At 35.2% G+C, this 24203-nt stretch overlaps 1 protein-coding gene across 3 annotated transcripts in view; it reads left to right on the plus strand.

Moving 5' to 3' along the window:
* The window catches only part of LOC106073015 (dnaJ homolog subfamily C member 13-like), a 65937-nt gene that overhangs the window by 38588 nt on the left and 3146 nt on the right, over nucleotides 1–24203 (plus strand). For all 3 annotated transcript variants that reach the window (XM_056013388.1, XM_056013390.1, XM_056013389.1), the window contains 14 exons: nucleotides 1261–1374; nucleotides 4087–4203; nucleotides 5992–6045; nucleotides 6380–6506; nucleotides 15256–15347; nucleotides 16566–16665; nucleotides 16852–16926; nucleotides 18886–19086; nucleotides 19406–19487; nucleotides 20126–20342; nucleotides 22264–22443; nucleotides 22554–22694; nucleotides 22877–23017; nucleotides 24026–24125. In XM_056013388.1, the coding sequence (XP_055869363.1) occupies nucleotides 1261–1374; nucleotides 4087–4203; nucleotides 5992–6045; nucleotides 6380–6506; nucleotides 15256–15347; nucleotides 16566–16665; nucleotides 16852–16926; nucleotides 18886–19086; nucleotides 19406–19487; nucleotides 20126–20342; nucleotides 22264–22443; nucleotides 22554–22694; nucleotides 22877–23017; nucleotides 24026–24125 (1741 nt within the window). The remainder of the gene's footprint in view (nucleotides 1–1260; nucleotides 1375–4086; nucleotides 4204–5991; nucleotides 6046–6379; nucleotides 6507–15255; nucleotides 15348–16565; nucleotides 16666–16851; nucleotides 16927–18885; nucleotides 19087–19405; nucleotides 19488–20125; nucleotides 20343–22263; nucleotides 22444–22553; nucleotides 22695–22876; nucleotides 23018–24025; nucleotides 24126–24203) is intronic.

Consider the following 24203-nt stretch of genomic DNA (forward strand, 5'->3'; position numbering starts at 1 on the left):
CATCGTGTCAGAAGGTCATGTCCAGTGTTTGTGTTCATAATAATTCACCAATGTCATGTGAGACCTGTTTCTACTCATTAATTGTTTACTGTAGCCTAACCATGTTGAATAAAGCCAAGATAGTGGTTTTCTAGTCGACTTATTTCATTACAAACAGATTACTGACAGTATCTGACAAAGCCTTTACATTTGTTTTGTAATCCACCTGTAAAAAAAAAATATTAAAGAATTGCGCCCGTTTTAGTTTGTAAAGATTAAGATCACAACTGACAAGGATTGGGAATAGAAAGGAAAGTGAATACTGACTTAAGCCTTCCAGACCAGTTTGGCTAGCTGTCCCCTATAGCTGGGTTTTTTAGTGACACCTCCTAACTCTTGTTACCAATCTAATTAAAGATTTAAAAGTTCAGGATTTAGGGGACATTGAGAGCGTCACAAATATATTGAACTGGATCTTAAATACTCTGTCACATTGAGAGCGTCACAAATATATTGGACTGGATCTTATTTAGCTACAGTCAATTCTATTTCAATTTAAAATAGAAAACCATACCAAGAATCAATTCTTGTTTTCAATTGTTTAAATATAAGCGCTTTGTTTCCATCTTTCTGTTTTTTTATTTCTTTGTGCTCCTATCTTCGATCCTCTGATTTTTATTTACTTCTTGTAGATTTTTTAGAGTCTATTGTCATAGGTTTATTATTTACAGGTGGCAGGCTTTATGTACATTAGAATATTTGTGATTCTGCTGATTAACAATCAAAATGCTTAATGTTCTACTTTTTTTCTTTATGTTTACACAGGCATATTTGTAACATTTTCTTTTTTTTTTCATTAAAACACAATACTCAAGTACATACATTAAATTGTTTTAGACAAAAACAAAGAAGAAAAAAAAAATATTTATTTTATTACCACACTTATTTTATATTGTGATTCAGTAATAGACTTCTAGCAATGTGCAAGCTTTATGTTTGATCTTATATCTGAATCAAATACAGTCTTTCAAAAATTCTATTTATGTAGTAACAACAATGTATAAAACCTTACCAGGGTTATTAATAAACAAGAATTAATAATCAACAAAAAATAAGGTCGCTATTTTAGTTGAAATGTTTTCTTTGAAGTGATGAATGTTCCACGCTGATTTTTTTTCTCACTGTGCACTGCAAAACTGCATGAGTAGAACAAATGTTTCTCCTCACGACTTCCTAATAAATGTACATACTTCATAGAATTCTTTTCTTTGTCTTTACCAGCTACTGAAAATCCTTAACAGCAATACAGAGAATCCATACCTGATGTGGGACAATGCCACCAGAGCACAGCTTTGTGAATATCTCGGTGACCAACAGCAGAGAATAATTAGGACGGTCAGTTATATAAGCTAGGCATTTTGTGGTGATGAGCTATAAGGGAAGGTTTGGGAATAGAAATGAAATGGCAATGAAAGTGAAAACTGACTTATCCTTGCTGTCTATCTGTCACATCCATACTCTTACTGCAAATCTAGTTTAAGATTTAAAGGTTCAAAATTTATCTCATCCATTAGGTTCTTATTGTCTCTGTCATTTGTACTGAAAACATGTTCTCAAAGAGATACTGACCTATGTGTTGATAAACTATTGAACTGACAAAAGCTGTTGACTAGCTTGGTTCATCATCATTGTGAATTTTCAGAAATGTTTCATGTCAAAGCACTTTGGCTTTTGAACTGGGGTTTGTGGGTTCGAATCTTGGTGAAGACTGGGATTTTTAATTTCAGGATCTTTAGGACGTCTCTTAGTCCAGACAGTTTTAATGGGTACTTGATGCTAGGTTGGAAATTTAGAGGCTGTTGGTCATTGTGCTGGCCAAATGACACCCTCATTAACTGTGGGCCACAGAAACAGATGACCATTACATCATCAACTCCATATATGTTTGTAAAATGTTTGTTAAATGGGTACCAGATGTTAGTTTGGGAATTTAGAGGCTGTTGGTTATTGTGCTGGCCAAATGACACCCTCATTAACTGTGGGCCACAGAAACAGATGACCATTACATCATCAACTCCATATATGTTTGTAAAATGTTTTACATGTTTTGGATGTTCCTTTAGAGTTGAAGATAATTACTTCCTAGTCCAAACCTCCCACAGGACAACGGGGGATGGGAGTGGGCAGGGTTTGAACCTGGGACCATCGATAAATCTGAACGACAGTCCAGCGCGCAAACCGCACAACCAGGCAGCCATCATTTATAACAAGGTCTGAAGGGAAACTTTACTAACCAACCACACAAAGTCAATTTAAACATATGGAGGCAGACTTCTGACTAACATTCAAGTTAAATTTTGATTGGTTGGTTATTTTAAGATTTTGATTATTTTTTTTCTCATGTACTAGACAAAGTACAGAAAATTAGGGATAACAGTATAGAGGCTTTATTAATTCTTTCTCTCCGTAATTATTTACCACATTCTGGTGGAATCAACTCTGGTATCGTCAGTTAGGAGAGAAAGAGTTAAAAATAAATGACTATTTAAGGGGTACAGTCATTAGATTTCAATAAATCTAAATATAGACATTAATATTCTCATCATAATATTATTTTATATTAAGTTAATTCTCATCTTCTCATTTTGTTCCAGGGAGTCAGCTATGACCGCTATAGTATAGATCTTGTAGGCTCACACTTTCATTTTGCGTCTTTCACTTTCTTTGATTTCATTGGTTGGTTTCAATGTGTTTCTTATGGTTGCAACTTGAGAATTTTTTTTTTCTTTCTATTGGGAAAAGGTTGTTCATTTTTCTTTCTTTTTTGAATGTAAGCCAATCAGTTCTTGCAAATATAGATTCATTCAGATTCTCCACTTTAGATTTTCCACTTTTTAGCACTTGATTATTCCTGCACCTGGCATATGAAAAAAAGAAATATTTAAGGAGCTTTTTCAAAACTATAATACTGACTTTAATTGAGAAACATCCAATACTGCAAAAACTGTAATTTTGTAAGGAGGGTGTGATATAAAGCCAATAATACCCAGCTATAATTTCTCTGAATAAGATGTTTTTTAAAAATTAAATATCTACATTTTGTTACTGATTGTGATTCCACCAGCTAAATTATAAACATAAACGTTCACAAATAATCGTAAAAATCAGTAGAACTTATACAATTAGAGATACAATAGTAGCTAATTCAAAATTTTAAACATTATTATGTTGTTGTATACTAGTTTAGTTATAGAGTATGATAGGTTTGTATGTAAATATTTTGTGTATTGTTTTTAGCTACGGTAATAGTAGTGACATAGTCAGACAGACGAATGACGTAGCAGAAGAGACAAACAAGGAAGAACATATTGCCGTGTATTAGAAGAAGGTTGATTAGTATTAGAGATAGATTAATAGCAATAGATAAGAAGATGAGACAGATTTCCCAGTTATGAATAAATGTATCATTTACAGTAGTAGAAAGTCTTGATCAATTTATATTGTTTACTGTAATGTTCTTTGGCTAATGTAGACTAATTAATGAAATAGCATTGTAGTTGCACAAGATAATAGCCAGAACATTATCGTATTAAAATATTAAAACTGCTAAAAAAAACATACTTTTAAAAATTATACCCCTACATTAAAGATGTATACATCTTATTCTTATCTTATTTAAAAAAGAATTACAATCTTAAAATAAAAATGAATATACTTCTCACATTTTCTTTTTAAACTTTTAACATTCACTTCTTTTTCCTTTAGTTTCTATTCACACAACTTTCATTTGAATAAATAGATAGCTTTAATAAATACATTTGAAATCAAGAAAAGAAAAAAAAAATACTTAGATAATTTTGAGATTAGAAGTGAATGTATAACAGAACATCTCTGACTAAATTGTGTTGAAGTATCTGTAATTTATTTATCTAATTGACACTCATTACTTTTATATCTGATGGCAACATCTACATTCTTCTACATTCTTTTCCTTGTTTTCTGAGTTGTGGTTCAATATTGAAATGAGAGAACATACAAGAAAAAGCAGCCTAGATGTAGCCTGTTCAATGCCAGACATTGAATATTGATCTAGATATTCTGTTACAGGGTGAATGTGATCCAAGTTACGGCTCCACTTTTGTATTTGAGATTCACAGCAAGGAGCTGGTTGTAGGGGAAATATTTGTCAGGATATTCAATGAGCAGCCAACATTTGTACTAGAGGTAAGAACACAAACAAACACACATGCACTTAAACACCCACACAATGAGCACACACAAACACTCACACAATGAACAGCCAACATTTGTACTAGAGGTAAGAACACAAACACTCACACAATGAGCAGCCAACATTTGTACTAGAGGTAAGAACACAAACACTCACACAATGAGCAGTCAACATTTGTACTAGAAGTAAAGAACACAAACACTCACACAATGAACAACCAACATTTGTACTAGAGGTAAGAACATAAACACTCACACAATGAGCAGCCAACATTTGTACTAGAGGTAAGAACATAAACACTCACACAATGAGCAGCCAACATTTGTACTAGAAGTAAAGAACACAAACACTCACACAATGAACAGCCAACATTTGTACTAAAGGTAAGAACATAAACACTCACACAATTAACAGCCAACATTTGTACTAAAGGTAAGAACACAAACACTCACACATAAATAAATAAATTTTGGCTTTTATATAGCGCTACTTTCATGCTTATAGCATGCTCAGATTGCTTTGGTCCAATCTCAGTTGTGGACCAGTGGGGGGAAGGGGGTATCTAGGAGAATGTTTTTTCGTGCTGCCTTTAGGCACTCAGTAAACACAACTCTTTCCCGAGTCGGGTGTCGAGCCTTGAACTCCCTTCATAGGTAGCCAAGTTCAAGCGCACTTAGCCTCTCGACCACACTTCCCACTCAAACACTCACACAATGAGCACACACAAACACTCACACAATGAGCACCCATGCTTGTACTATTTCTTTATTTGATCTTTTTATGTAAAAAAAACAGAGTGCTCAGCTCAAGCTGCTTGTATTACCCACAAAACTGGATAGTTTATTAGTGTATTTAGAATATTTTTTATTGAGTAAATGGTTTATCTTTAAATTGAAATTAAAGGCATTTTATAAATTTTTATGGGTGCGTTGACCCCAGAGGTGAAGTGTCTGGCTTCCAAACTGAGGAGTCGAGTTTGAATCCCTTTTGAGTTTTAGGAGGCCCATGACCATTATATCCTCCACTCAACTCAATGAGTACCACACATAAATGGGGAAGTAAAGGCAGTTGGTTGTTGTGCTGGCCACATCACCATCTTGCTAACCATTGGCCATAGTAACAGATGAACTTAACATCATCATTCCTCATAGATTGCACAGACCTGTTTGTTCAAAACTTTTTTAGATTACTTTGTCTTTTTAGCTCTTGTGTTTGTGTCTGTAATGTTATTACAGAACCTTGAGCCTACATTTTGTTTGTTATGTTGTGCTCTTCCGCGGTGATGGGAAATAGGAACAAATCCAACAGAGGTAACACCGAACCTAATGCTGAACATAACACCGACGAAAGGTCAACAATTGATAAATGGAGTCGACACTAGTGTTAAACAATAAACACTTTTAATACTTAAGAAGGGATCCGTCTAATGTCCTCTGTTACTAGCCGTCTGTATACTCAAAAGCGTCTTGTTGATGGTGTCGAATAGAGCGTTCTTATTTTTTAACAAACTTTACGTCATCGTCGCTAAGTAAAACTTTTCCCCTATTCCTGAAACAAATAACTAAATCCTAATCATGTCATAACAGTTAACAGCGCTTTATAAATAAAATTATTATTATTATTAGTCTGGAAGGGGTACCTGTAATATTTGGATCATTTTGGTGACAGAAACATATAATCTCATCTTACTCCTGGACTGTTTGGTCTCAAAAAAAATATTTGTTAAGTACTAGAGTTTGTCATTGAGTAATACATTGGTTGTTTATTTTATTTCACTACAGAATCCTAAAGGTTTTACAATAGACTTGTTAGACTTTCTGGGATCTCAGGCTCAAGTAAGTTGAACTTTTTCTTTGTGTTAGAGTTATCTCTACAATATTGACAATAAGCTTTTGTACGTAACTTTATCAAGTTTAAATTTGTATCTTAGTTTTTTGAGAAGATGTAGTGTTTGTCTCTAATTTGATGAGTGTGACTAGTCTCAGAGTGAGATTTTCAGTTCTAAGTGTTATGTACACTAGTCTATTTTTCCATCTCATATAGTTTTTGTTTTTTTTTTTAACTACTTCTGTTTAGTGTCAACTGTTTAAATAAAACTTTGGCTATGCTAGTGAACCTGATATGTGTTTCTATTCCTAGATTGTGACACTGTTATATTTCTCTTTACAGTATCTTCATTCCGTGCTCATGACCCAACAGCAGCAGTTGGCCAACCCTAGCACTGAACAGCTGGACAGGCTGACTAAGATAGAGATGGCTCTGGAAGCTCTGAGAAATATCATCAAAGCTAGTCCTGGTAAGATTGTCACAAACCACTGATTACCTCTCAAAATATCATCAAAGCTAGTCCTGGTAAGACTGTCACAAACCACTGATTACCTCTAAAATTTCAACAAAGCTAGTCCTGGTAAGACTGTCACATACCACTGATTACCTCTAAAATTTCAACAAAGCTAGTCCTGGTAAGACTGTCACAAACCACTGATTACCTCTAAAATTTCAACAAAGCTAGTCCTGGTAAGAATGTCACATACCACAGATTACCTCTAAAATTTCAACAAAGCTAGTCCTGGTAAGACTGTCACATACCACAGATTACCTCTAAAATTTCAACAAAGCTAGTCCTGGTAAGACTGTCACATACCACAGATTACCTCTAAAATTTCAACAAAGCTAGTCCTGGTAAGACTGTCACATACCACGGATTACCTCTAAAATTTCTACAAAGCTAGTCCTGGTAAGACTGTCACATACCACAGATTACCTCTAAAATTTCAACAAAGCTAGTCCTGGTAAGACTGTCACATACCACAGATTACCTCTAAAATTTCAACAAAGCTAGTCCTGGTAAGACTGTCACATACCACGGATTACCTCTAAAATTTCAACAAAGCTAGTCCTGGTAAGACTGTCACATACCACAGATTACCTCTAAAATTTCAACAAAGCTAGTCCTGGTAAGACTGTCACATGTAAGACTGTTACATACCACTGATTACCTCTCAAAATATCATCAAAGCTAGTCCTGGTAAGACTGTCACATACCACAGATTACCTCTAAAATTTCAACAAAGCTAGTCCTGGTAAGACTGTTACATGCCACTGATTACCTCTAAAATTTCAACAAAGCTAGTCCTGGTAAGACTGTTACATGCCACTGATTACCTCTAAAATTTCAACAAAGCTAGTCCTGGTAAGACTGTCACATACCACGGATTACCTCTAAAATTTCAACAAAGCTAGTCCTGGTAAGACTGTTACATGCCACTAATTACCTCTAAAATTTCAACAAAGCTAGTCCTGGTAAGACTATCACGTACCACGGATTACCTCTAAAATTTCAACAAAGCTAGTCCTGGTAAGACTGTTACATGCCACTGATTACCTCTAAAATTTCAACAAAGCTAGTCCTGGTAAGACTGTCACAAACCACTGATTACCTCTAAAATTTCAACAAAGCTAGTCCTGGTACAACTTACATACCACTGATTACCTCTAAAATTTCAACAAAGCTAGTCCTGGTAAGACTGTCACAAACCACTGATTACCTCTAAAATTTCAACAAAGCTAGTCCTGGTAAGACTGTCACAAACCACTGATTACCTCTAAAATTTCAACAAAGCTAGTCCTGGTAAGACTGTCACAAACCACTGATTACCTCTAAAATTTCAACAAAGCTAGTCCTGGTAAGACTGTCACATACCACAGATTACCTCTAAAATTTCAACAAAGCTAGTCCTGGTAAGACTGTCACAAACCACTGATTACCTCTAAAATTTCAACAAAGCTAGTCCTGGTAAGACTGTTACATACCACTGATTACCTCTCAAAATATCATCAAAGCTAGTCCTGGTAAGACTGTCACATACCACAGATTACCTCTAAAATTTCAACAAAGCTAGTCCTGGTGAGACTGTCACATACCACAGATTACCTCTAAAATTTCAACAAAGCTAGTCCTGGTAAGACTGTTACATGCCACTGATTACCTCTAAAATTTCAACAAAGCTAGTCCTGGTAAGACTGTTACATACCACTGATTACCTCTAAAATTTCAACAAAGCTAGTCCTGGTAAGACTGTTACATACCACGGATTACCTCTAAAATTTCAACAAAGCTAGTCCTGGTACAACTTACATACCACTGATTACCTCTAAAATTTCAACAAAGCTAGTCCTGGTAAGACTGTCACATACCACAGATTACCTCTAAAATTTCAACAAAGCTAGTCCTGGTAAGACTGTTACATACCACTGATTACCTCTAAAATTTCAACAAAGCTAGTCCTGGTAAGACTGTCACAAACCACTGATTACCTCTAAAATTTCAACAAAGCTAGTCCTGGTAAGACTGTCACAAACCACTGATTACCTCTAAAATTTCAACAAAGCTAGTCCTGGTAAGACTGTCACAAACCACTGATTACCTCTAAAATTTCAACAAAGCTAGTCCTGGTAAGACTGTCACATACCACAGATTACCTCTAAAATTTCAACAAAGCTAGTCCTGGTAAGACTGTCACAAACCACTGATTACCTCTAAAATTTCAACAAAGCTAGTCCTGGTAAGACTGTTACATACCACTGATTACCTCTCAAAATATCATCAAAGCTAGTCCTGGTAAGACTGTCACATACCACAGATTACCTCTAAAATTTCAACAAAGCTAGTCCTGGTAAGACTGTTACATGCCACTTATTACCTCTAAAATTTCAACAAAGCTAGTCCTGGTAAGACTGTCACATACCACGGATTACCTCTAAAATTTCAACAAAGCTAGTCCTGGTAAGACTGTTACATGCCACTGATTACCTCTAAAATTTCAACAAAGCTAGTCCTGGTAAGACTGTTACATACCACTGATTACCTCTAAAATTTCAACAAAGCTAGTCCTGGTAAGACTGTTACATACCACTGATTACCTCTAAAATTTCAACAAAGCTAGTCCTGGTACAACTTACATACCACTGATTACCTCTAAAATTTCAACAAAGCTAGTCCTGGTAAGACTGTCACATACCACAGATTACCTCTAAAATTTCAACAAAGCTAGTCCTGGTAAGACTGTTACATGCCACTAATTACCTCTAAAATTTCAACAAAGCTAGTCCTGGTAAGACTATCACGTACCACGGATTACCTCTAAAATTTCAACAAAGCTAGTCCTGGTAAGACTGTTACATGCACTGATTACCTCTAAAATTTCAACAAAGCTAGTCCTGGTACAACTTACATACCACTGATTACCTCTAAAATTTCAACAAAGCTAGTCCTGGTACAACTTACATACCACTAATTACCTCTAAAATTTCAACAAAGCTAGTCCTGGTAAGACTATCACGTACCACAGATTACCTCTAAAATTTCAACAAAGCTAGTCCTGGTAAGACTGTCACATGTAAGACTGTTACATACCACTGATTACCTCTCAAAATATCATCAAAGCTAGTCCTGGTAAGACTGTCACATACCACAGATTACCTCTAAAATTTCAACAAAGCTAGTCCTGGTAAGACTGTTACATGCCACTGATTACCTCTAAAATTTCAACAAAGCTAGTCCTGGTAAGACTGTTACATGCCACTGATTACCTCTAAAATTTCAACAAAGCTAGTCCTGGTAAGACTGTCACATACCACGGATTACCTCTAAAATTTCAACAAAGCTAGTCCTGGTAAGACTGTTACATGCCACTAATTACCTCTAAAATTTCAACAAAGCTAGTCCTGGTAAGACTATCACGTACCACGGATTACCTCTAAAATTTCAACAAAGCTAGTCCTGGTAAGACTGTTACATGCCACTGATTACCTCTAAAATTTCAACAAAGCTAGTCCTGGTAAGACTGTCACAAACCACTGATTACCTCTAAAATTTCAACAAAGCTAGTCCTGGTACAACTTACATACCACTGATTACCTCTAAAATTTCAACAAAGCTAGTCCTGGTAAGACTGTCACAAACCACTGATTACCTCTAAAATTTCAACAAAGCTAGTCCTGGTAAGACTGTCACAAACCACTGATTACCTCTAAAATTTCAACAAAGCTAGTCCTGGTAAGACTGTCACAAACCACTGATTACCTCTAAAATTTCAACAAAGCTAGTCCTGGTAAGACTGTCACATACCACAGATTACCTCTAAAATTTCAACAAAGCTAGTCCTGGTAAGACTGTCACAAACCACTGATTACCTCTAAAATTTCAACAAAGCTAGTCCTGGTAAGACTGTTACATACCACTGATTACCTCTCAAAATATCATCAAAGCTAGTCCTGGTAAGACTGTCACATACCACAGATTACCTCTAAAATTTCAACAAAGCTAGTCCTGGTGAGACTGTCACATACCACAGATTACCTCTAAAATTTCAACAAAGCTAGTCCTGGTAAGACTGTTACATGCCACTGATTACCTCTAAAATTTCAACAAAGCTAGTCCTGGTAAGACTGTTACATACCACTGATTACCTCTAAAATTTCAACAAAGCTAGTCCTGGTAAGACTGTTACATACCACGGATTACCTCTAAAATTTCAACAAAGCTAGTCCTGGTACAACTTACATACCACTGATTACCTCTAAAATTTCAACAAAGCTAGTCCTGGTAAGACTGTCACATACCACAGATTACCTCTAAAATTTCAACAAAGCTAGTCCTGGTAAGACTGTTACATACCACTGATTACCTCTAAAATTTCAACAAAGCTAGTCCTGGTAAGACTGTCACAAACCACTGATTACCTCTAAAATTTCAACAAAGCTAGTCCTGGTAAGACTGTCACAAACCACTGATTACCTCTAAAATTTCAACAAAGCTAGTCCTGGTAAGACTGTCACAAACCACTGATTACCTCTAAAATTTCAACAAAGCTAGTCCTGGTAAGACTGTCACATACCACAGATTACCTCTAAAATTTCAACAAAGCTAGTCCTGGTAAGACTGTCACAAACCACTGATTACCTCTAAAATTTCAACAAAGCTAGTCCTGGTAAGACTGTTACATACCACTGATTACCTCTCAAAATATCATCAAAGCTAGTCCTGGTAAGACTGTCACATACCACAGATTACCTCTAAAATTTCAACAAAGCTAGTCCTGGTAAGACTGTTACATGCCACTTATTACCTCTAAAATTTCAACAAAGCTAGTCCTGGTAAGACTGTCACATACCACGGATTACCTCTAAAATTTCAACAAAGCTAGTCCTGGTAAGACTGTTACATGCCACTGATTACCTCTAAAATTTCAACAAAGCTAGTCCTGGTAAGACTGTTACATACCACTGATTACCTCTAAAATTTCAACAAAGCTAGTCCTGGTAAGACTGTTACATACCACTGATTACCTCTAAAATTTCAACAAAGCTAGTCCTGGTACAACTTACATACCACTGATTACCTCTAAAATTTCAACAAAGCTAGTCCTGGTAAGACTGTCACATACCACAGATTACCTCTAAAATTTCAACAAAGCTAGTCCTGGTAAGACTGTTACATGCCACTAATTACCTCTAAAATTTCAACAAAGCTAGTCCTGGTAAGACTATCACGTACCACGGATTACCTCTAAAATTTCAACAAAGCTAGTCCTGGTAAGACTGTTACATGCACTGATTACCTCTAAAATTTCAACAAAGCTAGTCCTGGTACAACTTACATACCACTGATTACCTCTAAAATTTCAACAAAGCTAGTCCTGGTACAACTTACATACCACTGATTACCTCTAAAATTTCAACAAAGCTAGTCCTGGTAAGACTGTCACAAACCACTGATTACCTCTAAAATTTCAACAAAGCTAGTCCTGGTAAGACTGTCACAAACCACTGATTACCTCTAAAATTTCAACAAAGCTAGTCCTGGTAAGACTGTCACAAACTACTGATTACCTCTAAAATTTCAACAAAGCTAGTCCTGGTAAGACTGTCACATACCACAGATTACCTCTAAAATTTCAACAAAGCTAGTCCTGGTAAGACTGTCACAAACCACTGATTACCTCTAAAATTTCAACAAAGCTAGTCCTGGTAAGACTGTTACATACCACTGATTACCTCTCAAAATATCATCAAAGCTAGTCCTGGTAAGACTGTCACATACCACAGATTACCTCTAAAATTTCAACAAAGCTAGTCCTGGTACAACTTACATACCACTGATTACCTCTAAAATTTCAACAAAGCTAGTCCTGGTAAGACTGTCACATACCACAGATTACCTCTAAAATTTCAACAAAGCTAGTCCTGGTAAGACTGTTACATGCCACTAATTACCTCTAAAATTTCAACAAAGCTAGTCCTGGTAAGACTATCACGTACCACGGATTACCTCTAAAATTTCAACAAAGCTAGTCCTGGTAAGACTGTTACATGCACTGATTACCTCTAAAATTTCAACAAAGCTAGTCCTGGTACAACTTACATACCACTGATTACCTCTAAAATTTCAACAAAGCTAGTCCTGGTACAACTTACATACCACTGATTACCTCTAAAATTTCAACAAAGCTAGTCCTGGTAAGACTGTCACAAACCACTGATTACCTCTAAAATTTCAACAAAGCTAGTCCTGGTAAGACTGTCACAAACCACTGATTACCTCTAAAATTTCAACAAAGCTAGTCCTGGTAAGACTGTCACAAACTACTGATTACCTCTAAAATTTCAACAAAGCTAGTCCTGGTAAGACTGTCACATACCACACATTACCTCTAAAATTTCAACAAAGCTAGTCCTGGTAAGACTGTCACAAACCACTGATTACCTCTAAAATTTCAACAAAGCTAGTCCTGGTAAGACTGTTACATACCACTGATTACCTCTCAAAATATCATCAAAGCTAGTCCTGGTAAGACTGTCACATACCACAGATTACCTCTAAAATTTCAACAAAGCTAGTCCTGGTACAACTTACATACCACTGATTACCTCTAAAATTTCAACAAAGCTAGTCCTGGTAAGACTGTCACATACCACAGATTACCTCTAAAATTTCAACAAAGCTAGTCCTGGTAAGACTGTTACATGCCACTAATTACCTCTAAAATTTCAACAAAGCTAGTCCTGGTAAGACTATCACGTACCACGGATTACCTCTAAAATTTCAACAAAGCTAGTCCTGGTAAGACTGTTACATGCACTGATTACCTCTAAAATTTCAACAAAGCTAGTCCTGGTACAACTTACATACCACTGATTACCTCTAAAATTTCAACAAAGCTAGTCCTGGTACAACTTACATACCACTGATTACCTCTAAAATTTCAACAAAGCTAGTCCTGGTAAGACTGTCACAAACCACTGATTACCTCTAAAATTTCAACAAAGCTAGTCCTGGTAAGACTGTCACAAACCACTGATTACCTCTAAAATTTCAACAAAGCTAGTCCTGGTAAGACTGTCACAAACCACTGATTACCTCTAAAATTTCAACAAAGCTAGTCCTGGTAAGACTGTCACATACCACAGATTACCTCTAAAATTTCAACAAAGCTAGTCCTGGTAAGACTGTCACAAACCACTGATTACCTCTAAAATTTCAACAAAGCTAGTCCTGGTAAGACTGTTACATACCACTGATTACCTCTCAAAATATCATCAAAGCTAGTCCTGGTAAGACTGTCACATACCACAGATTACCTCTAAAATTTCAACAAAGCTAGTCCTGGTAAGACTGTTACATGCCACTGATTACCTCTAAAATTTCAACAAAGCTAGTCCTGGTAAGACTGTTACATACCACTGATTACCTCTAAAATTTCAACAAAGCTAGTCCTGGTAAGACTGTTACATACCACGGATTACCTCTAAAATTTCAACAAAGCTAGTCCTGGTAAGACTGTTACATGCCACTTATTACCTCTAAAATTTCAACAAAGCTAGTCCTGGTAAGACTGTCACATACCACGGATTACCTCTAAAATTTCAACAAAGCTAGTCCTGGTAAGACTGTTACATGCCACTGATTACCTCTAAAATTTCAACAAAGCTAGTCCTGGTAAGACTGTTACATACCACTGATTACCTCTAAAATTTCAACAAAGCTAGTCCTGGTAAGACTGTCACAAACCACTGATTACCTCTAAAATTTCAACAAAGCTAGTCCTGGTACAACTTACATACCACTGATTACCTCTAAAATTTCAACAAAGCTAGTCCTGGTAAGACTGTCACATACCACAGATTACCTCTAAAATTTCAACAAAGCTAGTCCTGGTAAGACTGTTACATACCACTGATTACCTCTAAAATTTCAACAAAGCTAGTCCTGGTAAGACTGTTACATACCACTGATTACCTCTAAAATTTCAACAAAGCTAGTCCTGGTAAGACTGTTACATACCACTGATTACCTCTAAAATTTCAACAAAGCTAGTCCTGGTAAGACTGTTACATACCACTGATTACCTCTAAAATTTCAACAAAGCTAATCCTGGTAAGACTGTTACATACCACTGAGAGATCAGACCATTACCTCTCACTACTGACAAGATATGTGGGTTTCAAAGTTGAGATATGTAATAATTAAAGTTTGTTTCTGGACTTTCTAGTGGATTTTTGTTCTCACATTTCATATTATAAAATAAACACGACTAGGACTCAATATATAGGACTAGGGCTCAATATATAGGACTAAGGCTCAATATATAGGACTAGGGCTCAATATATAGAACTAGGGCTCAATATATAGGACTGGGGCTCAATATATAGGACTGGGGCTCAATATATAGGACTGGGGCTCAATATATAGGACTAGGGCTCAATATATAGAACTAGGGCTCAATATATAGAACTAGGGCTCAATATATAGAACTAGGGCTCAATATATAGAACTAGGGCTGAATGTATAGATCTAGGGCTCAATATATAGGACTAGGGCTCAATATATAGGACTAGTGCTCAATATATTTAGACACAAATATTTTAATAGGATGTGACTCCTAAGTTGGGGGCTTTCTACTTAGTTTGTGTTTTTTATTTTATCATATTGTTGAGTGAAATATATATATTTTAAAGTTGTTGTTTTTTTAACACAATGGCAGGCGTGGAGATCCAATGTATTGGACACTTCAAGCTACTGTTTGCATTCCTACGTATGGATCAGTTCACTAGATTACAACAGTTCACTATCGAAGTAAGCCTTAAATTAGACATAGACAAACTTATTTCATTGTCAAACTTTGGTATGATTCAACTTGTGTAGTAATTATTGTTTTGAGTATTTATGTACACCTTTTAAACAATCATTTAAATCACTGTTCAGATGCCATTAGGCATGGTGTTAGGTAGGTGAAGTGCTTGGCTGAGCAGTTCGGGATCCAATTCTGGTGGAGGCTGGAATTTTATATAATATTATCTCTATAAGTAATCAGATGTTGTCTTGTCCACCCAGCTTTTGTGGATACATGTCAATGGTTCAATCAATGTAATTGGTTGGTATGCTTTCCACATTACTAAAAAAAAAATAAGCTCTTCAAACACTAGAATATCGTGAAGCTGCAAGTCTCAAATGGACTTTGACTTTATTTTTTTAACATCAAAGTACAAAATAATCTATTTGTATCTGACAATTTCAAAGTTATTGGTAGATGCTGTGTTCCTCTTTTAAGAGTTGATCTATTTTTATTATTATCACTCTCAATTAAACATCAAGACATTGAGATTTGTTAAACTATACAATTAAGTTTTGGTTAAAGATTAATCCACAGAATAACAAAATAAATCTAAATGTTGAAACAAATTGTAAATCGCAGCAATAAATGCAATATTAATATAGTGAATAGTAGTACAAATAACAGACAATTATGAACCTTAACGGATTTTTTAAAAAACTTGAACTGACCCCCATTGGTCATCTTGGTTGTCCTTTCACTGTAATTTAAGAAGACCTTTGCAGAACCCACCTTAACTCTTGACCCTTTGAATGTCCTATAACACCAGCCAGTTGGATTTACTTAGGTATAGATTTGTTTTAATTTTAGCTTTATTCTTTAGTACTCTAGAAGACACAATTTGTTTTCCTGTACACATACTTTGTAAAAATCTGCCTCTGGACCAAAGTCACAGTTCAGATTGAGATTAAATATTATTTATCTTTAACAAACAATGAATTGTTAAAACCTTAGTTTGGGAAATAAATGGATTATTATATTTCAACAGTTTTTATCCTCTTGATACAAGATATACAAGATCTACATTTACCTTATTGTTATACATCTATAAATCATACAAAGATTTTAAACTTGCTGGTTTGTCATATAACATTAAAAAATAATGTTGATAGCTTGGTTTTTTTCTTTTATGTTTGCAAGATCATGAAAGAGATATGTGTCATTATTGTGTTATTGTTTAGGTCATAAACTGTGTGACTGCTAACCAAGAATGTGTCAAAGACATCGCCGCAGCGGAAGTTTTGGGATACTTACTCTTCTCTTTACAAAGTGTTTCATCATGTAAGTGCTTACATTGACAGCAGCATTAGTTGTTGTCATCAAATCTGATGTTGATTATGAATCATAAATGTAACGCAAAAGTTATAGTATCATCTGTTTTTGTAAGTTAGTCTGTTAATGTCAAGATTGATTATGTTTTCTAGGATTTAATTAAATAATTAATGTATGCACTACGTCACATTCTAGGTCGCCTGCTCAGTTTAGACAGCCTGTTTGCCCTCATGTCAAATACAAAGATTGTTAAAGAAGCCATGTCTAAAGGTAGAGTGTTCTACAATACTTACTTTGCTATGCTACATGGTACCATTCTAATGATTTGGTAGTGAACCTTAAAGGGAAACTTCGATGGTTTTTCAAATTTGATTTATTGAGATATTTGAATTCTGCCTAAAAAGTTGTAATAGTAAACATTTTACCATTTTTTATTTAAATGCTTAGAAACATTTATATTTAATAAATTAGACAGTAAATTCTTGACATCTCCAAAAAAAAAGGGGTTCTTTGAGATTTTGTTTTTAGGTTAGGTATACATCACTTCCATCAACAGTACTGAAAAGGAAACTAGATTTAAACCAATCGTATCGCTTCATTCTTACATGCTCTTGAGCTTAGTGACGGCCTATTCCAGAGCTATGGTACAGTTATATATACATGTATAGGTAGATCTAAAGGCATTAGGATAAGCAAGTAAAGTAAAAAAGTAACATTTTTATCTAAGCCTCTCCCTTTCCCAAGAAGTAAATAGATCGTGTGTCTGACTGATTCGAACAAACTGGTTAGTGTAAGGCTAGTCGAGACTACATGTAGTCAGTCATGACAAGACAACCAAGCGATAGTGTTTGTTGTGTGTTGAGTGGTCAGGTGAGAAAATACACACTGCCGTGGTTAGTCAAGCATGTAAATCTACTTTTAAATTGCATTTTTTCTTTGCTTATAAGATCCTAGATCTAACTGCATAGACAAAGATATATTTCTTTTACGAGAATGTTAACTTTTCTGTATAGTCGTCCGTTATACAAAAAGTCAATAGATTAAATTAGTAGGCTAGTGTGACGTCACATTGAGACCCAGTGAATGTCTGACTGTTTTGGATGTGCAGGAAAATTACGTCAGAAAAACATCAATTACTAAGTTATTATTGCAAATAAAAAAAAAAGAATCATATATTCATTATCTGTAAATCAAAACACATATTATATCAAAAATTGTTAAAACCATCGGAGTTTCCCTTTAAGCAAATTTGGGAAATCAGTCTCTACTTCTGCAGGATTGCCCATTCTAAAGAAACATAATCTCTTCTATGAATTAGTCTTCTCAGCTCTAGTAAATTCCTGCTACCTGTCTGGTTAGGATTTCAAGCTTTTTTGGGACATTTCTTCAGGAATGAAGATTATTGCGTCCCTGACCAAACCTGTAGGGTGGAATGTGAACTCTGGACTAGCGTGATGACAGTCAAAAGCACATGTCATGCAGCCAGGCAGCAGCCTTTGTATCACCTCATCCTGGACCATGATCACAGATTGAAATAATTTGGAGAAAACATCGACTTTCTAAAGAAAAAAAAGAAAGAAAATCTGAACCAGTGAATGGGTTAAGGACATATTTTTTACTGCCATGATTGTAAACCTTAAAAATGTATGGAGATTGCATTAATTATATCAAATGGAACAATGGTTGACTTCCTGGTTGTGGTATGCATCCTTCACTGTCATCACATTGGTACAGGTTCAAATCCTGCCTACAACAATCTCTTGGCATCTTGTAGGAGGTTAGAGCTCAGATGTAATTATTTTCATTTCTGAACAAATGTTTGAAATTAACAATTCACTTCTCAGAGATGCGATTGCATTCAAATGTACACAAATGTGAGGGGGGGGAATGAACCTATTGGCAATTTTGCTTACTTTTTAATCAATATTTATAAAGTAAAATATCTTTTCCTTGAAACCAAATCCAAATAAATGTAAAAGTATTTTTTGTACTTAATTTTCTTTCATAAAATGTTTGAAACTGCATGTTTCATTTTGACTTCCGTACCATTCTATGGGCCATATACCTCTAAGAATTACATCCAAACAAAAGGTTACGAACAACATATCCAAATACAATAGATACTCTCTTCCAAATCTCAGCTAAACATAAACATTTTAATCAGCTAATCAGTCAGTTGGTGGCTTTGAAGTTGTTATTATCCTACATGTTTTGTGTTGACTATCTCAGGTTGCCTGATTTACCTACTGGATCTCTTTTGCAACTCCACTAACCCTGTGGTCAGAGAGAAGACAGCTGAGCTCTTTGCCAAGATGTTGTCCGACAAGCTGGTGGGACCTAAAGTACGAATTTTGCTCAATAAATTTTTGCCTCCAATTTTCATGGATGCCATGAGAGACTCAGCCGAGGCTTCTGTACATATGTTTGAAGGTAAAAGTTTATTAGATATTGCACAAATATTCTTGTCTATACTTCTATATTACTTTTTTAGCATCGTGCCTTGTTTTAATTGTAATAAATGAATTTCATAACACAGTAGCATATTCAAAATTAACACAGTCAAATCCTGTTAATCAGATCAGACCAAATACTAAAGTACTGAAATGAATCTTATTATATAGTCAAATCTGGTTATCTGGCCTGCCTGTTATTATTACTGAAACGATTGAGTATCTACGTGGTCCTATTAACAGGATTCAACTGTATAGATATTGCCTAAGCATTCTCCCAACCATGAATCTTTTTCTAGGTACTCATGAAAATCCTGAGTTGATATGGAATGATGAGGCTAGAGAAAAAGTGTGTAGCACGGTGAATAAACTGAGAGAAAAGTAAGTACTGATGTGAGTTTCTAGCTGTAGGTTAGGTTTCAGCCAGGGATTGGTTTGTTGGTTAACTTAGGCCACCCTATTCATCTACTTCTAATAGAGGAGATCATTTGGATAAAAAGATTGGGCAAGGAGGCTCAGATTTAATTCCCAACTCAAGCTAAGATTGTTTTTGCTGTATACCTTAAGGCAGCAGATTACCCCTCCCCCCAGGTCCACTAAAGAGATTGGACCATAGAGCACTGAGCAAGTTATAGCATAAAAGATGCGCTATACATAAGCAATTTAAAAAAAAAATCCTTCTTTCCCAAATGTAAAAACAAACATTAAGTTTTTTTTTGCAATCTCTGAATACATGATTTGATATTAATGAATTATTTCTTATCAAAATATGATAAGCTTATATAAATATATAGTATGATGTGCTATCAGTGTATGAAGTAGAGCAAATATACAAATATGATATATATGCCCAATTATAAGGTTTAAGTTAATGGTGTCCTAAATCTATATACTCACTGACTTGACAGGCAGACATTTTTCTTTATTATTCGCATTATCCAAAGTTTTGTTTCTAGTGACACTATTTTACACTTCTTTGAAATACTTGACTTCCAAATAATATTTTTCCTCTAACCCAGGCACTGTCAGGCTCAAAAGGAGGATGCCAATGCCAAGTGGAACATGCAGGAGGACTTTGAGGTGGTCTATTCTGACGTCCAGGGAGAGATGGTGGTGGGCGGAGTTTTCTTGCGCCTGTTTATTGCCAACCCAGCATGGGTCCTCAGGCGGCCCAAGGAATTTTTAACAGAGCTTTTGGAAAACTGGACCAAAGTGACCCAGGCTGGCAACTGTAATGTAAGCCCTTTCTTAGAAATATAATTCATTTCTGATATAGCCTTATTCATATCCATTTGATATGCATCGCATGCTAAGATTTGCCATGTAGTGTAGTATCATAATGTAAAAAAAAAATGAAAATACATTAAAATGAAATAGGCTGAAATAGGATTTCTGCAGAAGTATTAACAGCCTTAGAGTGGCAAGGCCCCAGTATCAATCCTCTTTGATGAGGGCCAACATTGTAGTTAAACAAAATACAACAATAGAGTCATTACATAAGACATTCATTCTAAATAGAACATTTTGAGTTACAGTTAGCTATCTTCTTTCTTCAAATTATGAGTTCTGTTAAGGTAAAATTGTACATTATAATGCCTCTTACACCAAATTGATTTCTTAAATATCTAATAATTAGCAATATTTGGCCTTTATTTTTTAATACTACAAGGAATTGATGCAATTTTATATAAAAAAAAATTGTTGTTTACAATAAAGGTTTTCTCTGATTAGTTTTACAGATATTTAGATTGAATGTTTTTTTTAAATCAGTTTTGGGAAATGGTTGATTCAGTTTTTGTTATGCTACTGCAACTTATTATAACATTGAAAATATTAATCTACACATTTCCATGGACAAATCCGGTATTCTTTTATTGGGCCACACAGAACTGTTTTCCCCTCACATATATTTTAGGGCCATACTAATTTGCTTCTTGTGTTGTCTAAAGAGTTGAATATGTTTCAATGAAGCCTACACATTTTTTTTTACTGAAGATAAATTTAATAACAGCTTGGCTCTGTGTTGTGTTTTAATGTAATAGCAGCACCAGAAAACCAGGGAGAAGTAGCTAGAAAACAAGATTTACTAAAAGAACTTCAAACTAATGCTCTTTAACCTCTCCTAGGCCAATACTAGAAATAAGTCATCAGGTCAAGAAAACATATAAACAGATGAAAATATACAAAGTGTAATAATATTTTTCTGAAGGTAATAATCCCAGTTCCTAAGAGTAACACCTTGACTAGAATTGGTACATGTTGAAAGGCTTGAGGATGACAAACCAAAACTATAAATAAGCAATATTATATTCAACAGTAAACCTCAACCATAGTCAAAAACATCGAATAAAATGCTCAGAGAGACTCAAACCCTAACCCTAAACCAGTTTCTTGCTCCATATTGTAGAACTTAATTTAAGCATTGAACAGACTTCTGAATCAGTGAAGAATGACAGTGAGAAAGTATAAACTAAATCAGAAATTAACATAAACTGCTAGATTAAAACATTGATATACATAGGCTGAAAATGTTATTTTAAAACTTTTATGAGATTGTAAAATGACCCTTGAACCCAAGAAGCCTTAAGAAGTACATTTAAACCAAAATTAAAAAAATGAAACCTTCACAATTTTAGCAGTTAACTTATACATAAACTGATATGATATATGATTAAAAAAATGACTTTATTTCAGGAATGTCTACCTTTTCTTTACTGTTACCCTAATTCTTTACTAACTTTAATTGTAAAACCCTAATCCTCGCCCTTAACCCAAGCACTAATCTTAACTCAGTCTTAAGTTCTAAATTCAGTGCCAATCACAGGTTGTTAAGAGAATCTGAATTAAAGTTTCACTCTGATATTCAAATCCTAGCCCAACTTGACAAAACTTTACTTCTAACTTAATCCATAGCATAAACTTCAAACCAAACACTGTTGTTGTTTTTTTAATAAATCAGCAATCCATTGACCAAAATCATCTGAACGCTTCATACTCCAGTACATTCATGTTACCATTTGAAGCTTTGAAATGTGATTTTGTAATCAATAAGATCAATTAATATTAACTATGGACATACAATTTTGTTACTTATTTCCACTTAATTTTTTTAAAGGTCTGAGGTGTTTAAAAAGTGTTGTAATATTTTTTTTTATAGACAGAGGAGCTAGAAACACTGACCACCGCTATTGTCTGTCTGTTTCAATCAAACAACCCTCTGCTGGACCAGGTTCCTTCACTTGGCTACATTCCTCGGGTTGTCGCTGCCATGAGCTCAAAGAACACAGCTGTGCCCAGGTCGGGCATCCAAGTCTTTCACCAGCTGGCTAATAGTGAGGTGTGTTTGTAGGCATTTAATTTAATTTATGTCTCTTTTAACCACACGACTAAATATTCTTGTCGCTTGGATTTTTAAAAAAATTCTGCCTTAATTCTTTAAAACTCCAGCTCTGCATCAGAAGTCTGGCCACAGTTGACTGTATTAACCCATTGAAGACAGCCATGAAGATCAGAAAGGATGCTATTGGTCTCGCAGCTGAAGCCTTGTACAAGATGTTTGAGAAAGGGGAAGACGAGCTTGTACAACAGGTGATGGGCAACAGTTGTTGTTTGCTTTTTTTTTTTTTACAGTATGTCTGTGTGAATAACTAAAGTCCAGTAGTTTCCACTTTGCAAAATAGGATCAGTATATGTTTAATTGATACAACATTATTCTTATCTTTACCAGATGGTTGTTGTCATTTAAATAAAATTGTGGTTTTCATATTCAGGCTTTGTCAGCAGACTTGATTCCATATCTGTTGAAACTTCTGGAGGGGGGCCTTGAGGCCATGGACAACCCAGCTTCCACCAAAGCTCAGATAGTCAAAGCCCTAAAAGCTATGCAGAGGAGCTTAGCTCATGGGGAAAAGGTGAGAAGTAGTTTCATGTTAGTCAAATATGAAAATATGAATGAGAAGACCTAGATTTGTGTCCACTAGGAAATTATCAGAACAAAAACTTAACAGTTGTGGATAATAGTCTGTGAAATAAAAAAGACTTTATTACTATAATATTCATTTTTTGATGTTAGAACATTAGTTCTGATAACTGAGTATGTATGTACTGTTGAAAGTACATTGCTTAAATGTCATGATTTTTAAATGCCTGTATGGAAGGTATAGAGGGACTTCTTTTGGTTCAACAGTTACGCCGTATAGGGATGAACGTATGCCATAAGCAGTCTTTTTTTTTGGTGAGCTGAAAGGTGGTTGATGTAACAGAGGTGCCCCACAGAATCACTTTAAAGACCAGCTTAGGTGCCAACTTGCTTTAATTGACATAGAAGAGAGCACCTGGTTTTATGCGGCTTCAGAATGAGACAGCTGTGGGTCACTTGCAAAGGCAGCAGGATACACATTGAGACCAAAAGAAAATCTGCCGAAGACAAGATGTAGACGATAAAAAGAAAATCTAAACAATGGTTATGCTGTGCTGGATGTTGTAAAATATGTAGGTTACAGCTTGGCTGCGTAGCCACGAGAAATACTGCATTCCTCATTAATCTTCAGACTTTAAAACTAGCCTTTTAAAACCTTTTTTTACCAAGTCATTCCCAGATAAAAACTGTCTTAAGATTTCTTCTTTCAAAGTGCAGTTCAAGCTTGCAGAAATGTCTTTCAATTAACTTTGTATCATTTTGGAATTCCTTGCACTCTGGATTGCAAACGTACCTTTTATTAAGTCTTACTTTCACTTGCCCTGACCTCATAACATTATGGAAGTGAATGCACATTAAAACATTTTGTTAATAACCACACCATGGCAAGTCTTATGTTGCAGACCTAGATGTTTCATGTGGTTGCTGCACCATTATCATTACATACATGTATCTGATGTTGTATGCTTATAACATTTTTATCATACATTTTGACCATTAGGTGACAGAAATCTTGGACAAGTCCCCTGTCTGGAGGGACTACAAGGACCAGAGACATGACCTGTTTATCACTGACACCAACATTGCTGGCTATCTGACCGGTCAGTTGAAAATTTTATACATTTAAATAATTATGACAAGTATGATTAATTGCTAGTGAAACTTTTTTAAAGCTTTAC

The sequence above is a fragment of the Biomphalaria glabrata genome, chromosome 16 (genome assembly GCF_947242115.1).
Source record: "Biomphalaria glabrata chromosome 16, xgBioGlab47.1, whole genome shotgun sequence".
NCBI lineage: Eukaryota > Metazoa > Mollusca > Gastropoda > Planorbidae > Biomphalaria > Biomphalaria glabrata.